This window comes from Botryllus schlosseri, chromosome 9, assembly GCF_051294905.1.
Source record: "Botryllus schlosseri isolate E-star chromosome 9, Bs_hap1, whole genome shotgun sequence".
Lineage (NCBI taxonomy): Eukaryota > Metazoa > Chordata > Ascidiacea > Stolidobranchia > Styelidae > Botryllus > Botryllus schlosseri.
The window spans coordinates 22,362,106-22,372,156 of record NC_137244.1 but is presented as its reverse complement, the minus strand read 5'-3'; the positions used below and the strand labels follow the sequence as shown (position 1 = coordinate 22,372,156).

General features: G+C 39.7%; 1 protein-coding gene across 2 annotated transcripts in view; it reads left to right on the top strand.

Annotated features, from left to right (window-relative positions):
• The window catches only part of LOC145446483 (uncharacterized), a 103,297-nt gene extending 95,279 nt beyond the window's left edge, over positions 1 to 8,018 (top strand). The window contains exons 2-5 of one of the 2 annotated variants that reach the window (XM_080324788.1): positions 6,118 to 6,247; positions 6,831 to 6,949; positions 7,223 to 7,362; positions 7,542 to 8,018. In XM_080324788.1, the coding sequence (XP_080180914.1) occupies positions 6,146 to 6,247; positions 6,831 to 6,949; positions 7,223 to 7,362; positions 7,542 to 7,951 (771 nt within the window). In that variant the 5' untranslated portion in view covers positions 6,118 to 6,145 and the 3' untranslated portion in view covers positions 7,952 to 8,018. Of the gene's footprint in view, positions 1 to 5,876; positions 6,248 to 6,830; positions 6,950 to 7,222; positions 7,363 to 7,541 lie in introns of those variants that run through there. The other variant, XM_080324787.1, reaches the window with a different exon arrangement.
• The last annotated feature ends 2,033 nt before the right edge of the window (positions 8,019 to 10,051 follow it).

Sequence of the window (10,051 nt, the reverse complement as noted above, 5' to 3'; positions counted from 1 at the left end):
TTTGAGATCCCAATCCGTGCCCCTTGGCCAGGGCCGGCCAACCCGTGGCCCGCAAAGTAATCTCCGAAATATGTAATATTATTAAAATGGATTGTACAGGTTGTGAACTTGCAAGGCCAACCAAAAATTTGATTAGTCTGGCCGCAACACTTGAGATGTGATGACTAAAATATCAGTTCCGACAGATCCATGCGCCAGTCACATTTTGGTAGATCTTCGTACACTACAATAAAGCAGAATAATTTGCGATAGATTTATCAAAAGTAAAAAATTTCTACACGCTTCGCGCCACATGTTGTCATTCGATTTCTTACTTTTAATATTGTTACCCATCTGTGAAAATAAAAGAACGCCTAATGTATCTGATTGAGTTTTAACTATCGAATGTGACATTCGATAGTTTAACTATATTCGCGATTACGAGACAAAGTGTCGTTCAACATATGCGACTTTGCTTTTGCGCTCGCTGAAAGACCGTCGACTATGAAACCTAGGCACAAAATTATTGACGCAGGTTGGTCGAAGCTTTCGATATCGATATGTCCATTGTCCAGGCGCCGAATAGTCCAGTCCTTTCAAACTGAGCCCAGCGATATACAGCAGGCCCGCAACATAGTCAAGTGACAATATTATTGACCTATGAACTTCGAAAAATTTCCGCGCTTTGCGCAGCTAGTAGCCCGCGCAATAGTTCGTCAATCGAATGTGGTCCATTTGGCTGAAAAGGTTGACCACCCCTGCCCTTGACCCTTCCCGGCAATATAGAATGCGACTTTCCATACTGAAAGACATTTTAAGTGAAATTATAGATAACTAACCTACGGATAGATAGCCAACAGCCGTCGTCACGCTTGCTTGCTCGGAGGAAAATACTGCTCAGCAATCTGAACTCAACGTAATTGCCAATCCCATAGCTGACGACCCGAGCGCTCAAATTGAATAAAGTTGATCTTATTTGAACGCTACTGTCGCACTGATTCCGAAAATATACATTCAAATCCGATGGGGGCAATGGAACCGCCTCGAAATACACCTCAAAGTCTGAAAATTGGCATTGTTCTGAACAATCGAGGACACGCAAGGGTTATTGTTATGGTCATTGTGGTGCGTCCATGCGATTGTCTGGAACAATGCCGATTTTCAGGCTTTGAACGCTATTTCGGGCTGGTTCTTTTGCCTTGATGAAAGTTTAATGTATATTTTCGGAATCAGTGCGACAGTAGCTTTCTAATAAGATCAACTTTGTTAAATTTGAGCGCTCGGATCGTCAGCTATGGGATTGGCAATTACGTTGAGTTCAGATTGCCGAGCAGTATTTTCCTCCGAGCAAGCAAGCGTGACGACGGCTGTTGGCTATCTATCCGTAGGTTAGTTATCTATAGTGAAATTGAAAAATGTTACAATAGCACCGTGGAAATACGCATCCTACTTAAATTGTAGCTAGCTTTCTATAAAAAATAGGACGTAGCCTATAAGCATTAAGCAATCTAATGATGAAGTTCAGTATTTCCAAATGTAAATAACATATCTTTTGGGATTCGTTTCGTAGCATTGCATATATCAATTACTGACCATTACTTGTAACGGTGTGAAAATTTTCTGATCCCAGGCATCATGTATATATATAGATTATGTATGATTACTGGTTAAGCCCTGCTTTCACAAAGACTATTTACATCGATCCCTGCGGGGTGATAAAAATATCAGACAGTCGACGAGGAAGTTCACATTCATGTCGAAATACAAGCCATTTCTACTAAATAAATACCAGTCCGTCCTCAAGATGATCGGACCACGACCTGACCTATTGCTCTCGCCTTCCATGACATGCCCCTCATTTTTGTTGCTTGCTTTTCTATATTATCTTCTTTTACTTTTCATTCAGTGTGCATGTGGTGTGCATGTGCAATTGTGCATGGTGTGCATGCATCCTCTTTACGTCGCCTAGTGGTTCCCGACCTTTTCCCACCCACGTACCATTTCGAGGTTTTATGCTGTGCTCGCGTGACGCGTACCACCTACATAAGTGACGCGCGCCGAAGGGGTTAAAAATGTTTCCACCACAAAAAATAAACTGCCCATTTTAAGGTGCAGTATATAATTTATGTATTGGATCCATTTGGAATTCTTGTGGTCAAATATATTAAGACGTAATTTGGTTGAGTAAGAATCTCAATGCTTTACGACTAAATCTCTTCCCCCGTAGGCCGTCATTGGTGGGATTGCCCACGACGACGACCTTACCACGACGGCGATGACTTAAAAAAAAAACTCAAAATCAACCCCACCTGAACTATAATAACGCCCTTCCGTCGAAAAAAATAGAATCTACTCGCGTACCACCTGGAAGACATTCGTGTACCACGGGTTGGGAACCACTTGCCTGGGTCAAGGTGAGTGTGTGATTTCAAAGACGACTCCAAGTCGTTTCGACACCATCCTATCTTTTCATTGTATCGCAATTTTTGTGGTGTATTGAACTGAAAAAAATTGCTAATAAACCGATCCGACCCCCCCCCCCAAAAAAAAAAAACATCAAAACTTACAGGGAAGTCATAAGGACACTTTTGTGAATGCCCCAGTGGTGTCGTTGCGTTTCAGAACCTTTTTCAGGAATGGAGCAGAAGGACTTTCCTTTTTTTCTTTCTCGTAACTATAGGAGATGGCGCAGTTGGTTAATGCTAAAGTCACCGCTAATGGCACGGAAGGTGCTGGTGCGCGCAATGTTGGCATGACTCGATTCATGACTTGAATTGAGTTGTCCTCGAAACTTTATGTCAAATTAGTACAGTGTTCACAGGGATATCTGGATATCCCAGAGCGTTCACTGTTCATTGGCGTCACAGCTTGCGTTGCTAAATGTTTATCAATCAATCAACAGCTTATATTTTCAACTGCCCAAGACCTGAGGTGGTCAGTGACGAAGTACATCTACTTTTTCGAAGTACTCAAGTAGTTTTCCTCTACTTCTGGTACTTACTCAATTATATTTTTTTTCGCTTCTTTCAATTTACTTCGTAATATTTTGTGAACTACTTATTTACTTTTCGCTATTTTCAGTTTGTCAAGTAGAAGTAGTTTAATCCCCCAATAAGAAAGATAGCTAAAGGAATTTCGGGGTTTTCACGTAGTACCATTTAATTTTCATAAAAGTCATGTAATACCCAGAATTTTCGTTGCGCTTCGCGCACAGTAGGGAGTCACAAATATGTTTTAACGAAAGTATCGCTGAATATAGTTTAGATACCGGGTCGCGTGGTTCCGTTCACACCGCATTGTCGCCTATATAAAATATTTCATCATAGTAAGCATTGCCCTCATAACGTTTGAAACGACCGTTTTGCAATCTAGCAATTACCTATTATACCTATAGCAGCTGATTACGTGTCCTAATCTGGAAAAGTGGACTTTGACTTGTTTTAACGTTAGACCTGTTTTAGCACCGTCGAAACTTTCTAGACAAAGGACATGAAAAATATATCCCGCTTTTTAGAAGTAGTATTTGTATTTTTCTTTCAATTACGAGTATGATACGTTGAGTTCCAATTATAGTTTCAGCTCTCTTGTTTGGAGAACATCCATGTATGTATGTATAAGGGGTTTTATGGTGCTCGACTACTAGGGTCTTGTGCACCAGGCCTGACGGAGCTATAGTTGAATCAAATATGTCTACTCAAAACAACAAATTCTACATACATGTTGAGATGCAAAAGCAAGTTTGTAGTAGTGCCTTATATTTTCCGAAAAGAAAGCTATGCACTATACGGAATTTTTACGATCTGTTATTTTTAATTAACGTATACTAATCGCGCAAAGTGTTAAAGCCGTATGCGACACTACTTATCCGTACTGCTCTTCGACTGAGCTTATAATATGGGGGAGGGCGTCATGCCATGATATTCTCTAATTCGGGGTGTTCGAGTAAACTAATGATTAACATCGCATTTCCATATCAATACTATCATTTACATCCAATGATGTGGACGACTGTAAACTGTAAACTTCGTAATTCTAATTCGTGTCGAATTTGGAAAAGCTGGAAATGTTCCAGTACATATGTGTTTTAAACAAGGCCTGTTGTATGAGCCTACGGACGACTACTACCCTATATCGCCGACGTATACGTTACGGTATGGTTGGAAACCACAAAATAGTCGGTTCAACAGCTATAGTACGTAGATATTTCGTCAAAGGGAGCTATTGTTACCCTATATATTTTCAATTGTGCATGTCAATCCGCTATGACGTCACAATTGAATATTGGTGACTGACGTCATGCCTTAAAAAACATGTTTTAAACAAGGGCCTTGTTTTAAACATGTTTGTTTTGAATTGATTTTTGCTTTAAATGCAACCCTAGTACCCCATACTGTCCAACGGAAAATAAAATAAAATTTTAAATATTTTAATTCGGTTCATGTATCATTAACCCATGCTACTCACTGAATGAGTGAAATAGAGAAAGAATGGCTCTACAGATGCCATTGTAAATGACCGATGCGTGAAATAGCCTAAGTCCAAAGTCTGAGCAATGACTCTTTGACACCAACCAACACATTTGCAACGACAGCAGTTGGTGTTAGTTAGGGTTACCAAATACGTCCAAGATATGTCCTCCTTTTCAGGAAATTGAAAATGTCCTCCGAGGACGCCTAAATGTCCTCGTTTTTTTTTTGCAGTTCGTCCTCCTTCACAGCTTTTACAGCTAGGATAATGGACCGATTTAACTGAACATCGGCATAAATGACGTCAAATAGGTAACACAGACGTTCGAGCGGGTAATTCTGAAAGTGATGACCTTTCTATTTAGTCAACACCACAAAATTAACGTAAAAAGTGGGTAAATCGGGAGCCTAGTTAAAGTCATGACCTTTTTTTTAGTCAGCACAACAAGATTTACAGTAAATATAACAAAATCAGCTGTTTTCATTTTCGATCAACTAATTTTTATGACTCAAAATATATGGTAGCCCTAGTGTATGTCCATCAGGAAAGCCTTTGTTTGTTTGTTTGTTTTAAAGGAAGAAAGAATTTATAGTGACTAGATTCTCCCATGACTGTCATCGTTTGGCCTTGTTACAGTGTTACACACAATCGCAGCGTAGCGAAATATGTGCTTTCGACATCTTTTTCTCATTGCAAATGGCTGTTCGGAGTTGCTCAGTTGTTCATACATTTAATTGTTCCCTATTACTATTATATGTGTCAAGTTTCGCAATTTTTGTGAAATAAATAAACAACGGCTAATTTAATCACACAGTATTCCCACAAAAATAGCCTATATACGCTCAATATCTCAAGTGACGAGAACAAACAATTCAGGGTCGCGACAGACCTATATGCGGTAGGCTACCCCCCTGGATAGACAATTTTTTGATTAAGTAACATAGTAGCCGTCTAGCCGGACGAGGAATAAAACAGTACCAGTGCTCCGTATAAAAGTCAATAAAGCAACATGGATCGCATAAATCAACTTTTAGATAATCGGTCCTTAGGGATGTTTGTAAAAGATAATAGAGCCTATTGTTGGTACATTTGTTGAAAGGCTTCGCTGCCTTTGTGCGCTACTTACAATCACGCTACGTGTTCACTTCGTTCCAGAAACATTATATGATCGAATTAACAAGGCTTTCTTATTATCGTGAGATGATTTACACGCCGCAGTAATGATACAACATGATTATGTATATATGCTGCAGTTAGCGATATGAGTTGGGAGGCGTGGTGCAAAGAACATGAACCAGTTATTGATGAATACCGAAAAGATGAGCGAAGTCTGGTCGTCGATGTTGCTGCATTATTATTATTCACCGCGGTAAAATGATGGAAAAGGTTTTGTGTTTCTGAATGTATGATGTTTGATTTTGTCACATAAAAGGTTGGTTATTCGTGATGTTGGATAAATCATATTGTCTGCCAAAATTTCACCAAGTTTCAATTAAGTAGCAAATTTGTTAGTTAGGCTACTACCACAGAACTAACAGGGGAATATGATATACCTTTGCCAGGCTTGCCGAGGGATCTTGACTGGTAACTGATATGAATAGTTGTAGTCTTTTGGGGGTGATTTTGCCTTGTGACGGCATAATCATCAGTTGAAACTAATTTACTTAAAAGTAATAAATTGAGTCTATGATAGTGCAGTATGACCGGGACGAAAATGCTGAGCGACGACGAAGAACCGAATCTACCAGAAAAGTACACAAAATCGCAACTCGTGTTATGGAGTAAGATCAAAGGGAAACAGGTAGGTCGATGACTATGACGAAGGAAGCTGTAGGTCTATATGCCGAAGTTTGAAGATATGCCCTTTTCCAGGTTCCGATACGAATTTTCTAATAATTTCGTTAGTTTTTCGATATTTTCTCATTTCTACAATTAATGCCAGATTCAGCAGAGTATATTTTCGAAAAGTGTCCCGTACAATAATACCTATATGTTTATAGAGACTATATCTATTGTGACAAAAATAATTATAATAACATTATACAAAGTCCACGAAGAAAGTGACGTCCAAACATCTATCATAATATCGTAGTAGCAGTACGATAAGTCACAGAATAAAGTCTCTAGATCTCTAGGTGATATTTGGGACGCCCCATTCTTGCAGATGTCTTGGCAAAAGAGCAGTATATATCCCTTTTTCAAAATTATAAATTTCCATGCGTGTGATAACAATTATTGCTGATAAATTATATTCTGAATTTGATGGTCTATATGAGTGGTCTTTAACCCCCGAATTCGTTTGCAATATACCGTTGCATGCGTGATGCGAACTATAGGTCAGATCATGTCACCGTGGATAGCATCAATCAATTTCAATATTCCAGATGTCCGCGGCGAGAGATGAAATGTCTATACTTTCTGACGCCCACGGACTACTTAGATCATCGGAACAACACCAGCAGGGACTAAGCGTCTTCATGAAACGGTGTAGACGGGATATCATGTACGTCTATTCTCTATGGTCTGTTTGGATACACAAATATTATGCTGGTATTAGAAACTAATATCAAATCCAGGCTGTGACGATGCGTATCTTCAAAATCTGATTCATACTATATACATATACCATGTGAAATCAAATATTTGTAGGCAACTATATACTTCAACGTCATGCTATTGAATCTCAACAGATAAGCTTATGTATATGAGTAGGCCTATATCCGCAACCGCTCGTTTCGTAAAACCGTTTGTTGCGATAAAATATATCATAATTCAGTTCAGGCAAAAAGAGACCGGAATTGGTGAGAATTCCCAATCCAGCGCTTCCGAAATATCTTCAAGATGTCGAAAGATACAACAATGATTTGATGAATCATGTAGAATTCCAGGAAAGTTGCACTTTGCCATCGAAATCGGGTCAGTACCGCATCGTGTTATCATATGATGTTGAAGTTTAAACTGAGTTCTGAATATACATTATTTACTGTTCGTTAAGTGATATCGAACCCTATGCTGTGCATTTTTAATACTAGATTATCGAGAGCTTCTATAGCCTATAATTAGTCATAGGACATGTCACATCCTTCTTCATGCAGTTATTGAAGACGAAAAGAGGAGAATTGAGGAAGAAGGGCAAAAATCTTGGGACGCCGGAAAAATACTCCATCACAATCCCAACCTCGTCGATCCAAGCTGGAAGAAAGAGGTCGAGGAAAAGTGCATACAGCAGAAACAAAAGGAAACCAGGGAGCGCGTCGCACACGTGATATTAGGCGTGTTGCAGCAATGGCAAGAAACCCAAGACAGAGGGGCTGGAGCTGATCCCGTCACACCTGTCCCTCCTCCACAAGCAAGCACATTATCGAAACACAACGAAGACAAAGTACGAAATTCGACAATAGGACAAGACGCTGCAGATATTCGCAATAGCAGGAAATTACTAGATACGGTCTTGGAGGATGAAGATGAAGATGACGTATATGTTCAAATAAGTCAAACGAGGTGACGACGCACGACAACAAATATTATATCTCATTTTATATAACATTTCAATAAAATCAAGGTATATAGGACTATGCCTTCGATGCAAATAGGCTACGATATCTGTGAAACGATTCCGAGCACGTCTCCTTCGATTATACGGTTATGAAATATCGGCATATTATCCAGTTGACCCGTCGCTGCCCTCTAGCTGTCTATACCAGTGGTTCTTAACCCTGTCTCCAGCGCCCCCAGGGGGCGATTTGGATTTTGAAAGGGGCGGAAACGCTGGGCTCAGGGGGGGGGACGCGGTATGGGGGCGCTGAAGAAAAATGGACTCACAGTAGAGTAAATGGTGTACTAAGGAGATATGATTATATAGTAGAACAATAGTTCTATATATCCTCGAGTTCTTATTGCAAACTAACATTTGATAAAATCTGTCAAATCACAACGTTTTTTGTTGCGCTCATCGAGAAATATCTGCCGAGCATGTTTCCGTGAATGCACTGGTTCATTTTAAATCATGCAAAATGAATTTGGCGTAATTGTAGATTGCCAAGTCCCCGTTACAACACTCCCGTCGCGTTAGCTACTCGACACCTTCCTATCTATGCCTTGTGTCGCAGTTTTGTGGTTTTATGAAATGATGAAAACAATAATAAAATGATACTTATACTGATAGCTCGGGTTATTTTCCACAGAACTATTTGAACTAGGTATTTTATCCTGCAGCGCACTGAGTGTCGAAATCGAAAAGGCACTGTAGGCTACGTTACTACTTTTGAGAGTGCCGCTGCCCTTTGTACATTAAAGATGTTTTCGAGCTTTTTGGCCAAAATAATTAACAAAATATACTTCTATTTGAGAGCTACAAGATTAGTTCGTCAGAATATTTCTTCATCGCATCACAAAGGATGATACTGCTAAGTGTTGTTTATCCCATTCATGTTAAAGTTAAGAGGTTGGTGCGGATCTGAATTTATTGTGAGCAAATCTCTACCACATTCGCAGTTGATTCAGTAGTCACACAAAGCAATAAAACAAAACGTAATACAATTAACTTCAAAGGATTGCCAATCGCAGAGGTGAATTCGGAATGTCTACATCGATCTCGAACCAACTGATGAGCCTTACCCGATGGTTGTTATAACAACCTGAAGTTGATCCCAAAATAGCACATACAATTATACCGTTAATTTGTCGAGTGGTCTAATAGGAAAGTCCCAACCCGGAAACGGACCTCGACCACTTACCCATTGTTTTTAATACAGTCCTTAAAATAGGGGGCGCCAGACTCAGGCAATTTTGAAAGGGGGCGCTGGAGAAAAAAGGCTAAGAACCACTGGTCTAAACTCTCCAAGTCTCCATTCATCGCTAGTTTTCTCTTCACTGTCAATTCTCACTTTTCTTTCGTCTCACTATATGTTCCTTAACGTTCGTGTACTAATGATATATTTGTCATTTCAAAATACCACAAGATTGCGATACGCTTCCTTAAAACATAGGAGTCGAAACGACATATTGAAATGGGATTTCAATCAAACAACAACCTTGACCTAAAAGCAAGGACATCTATAATATGTGGTACGCAAACTGGATGAAAATAACAAGATAACATTAAATAGACAGGCAATGAAAATGAAGTGGCATGTGTTGGTTACAGGCAAAATCGATAATTCAAATCGGGATCAGATAATCTCAACTCAAGCATAGGCTAGTATTTATTTAGGAGAATCCGCTTGTATAATATCTTGGAGGACGTATAGCAGTGGTCGGGAACCTTTTTTGTCCGAAGAGCCATATTGGCCCTATTTTTTTCATTTCAACTCCCAAAGAGCCATACATGTCAATCAACTGTTACGTCACAATTTAAATCTGTGGCGTCATGGTTGCACTTATTCGAAATCACCACATGGGCTTCGTCGTGTGCGCCACATTTCTCTGTAAAAACTCGTACTAATCATGCTGGTTGCCTTATTTAAGCATGCGAAACTCGAGTTACGAGAACGTACGTTCGGCGTGATGTGCCTTCTATGTGCGAGAACCCATGATAACATGGGTAGGTGGAGAAAAACATATGGTCGGTCACTACTGCAGTATATATGCCTACCCCCTCAAAGCT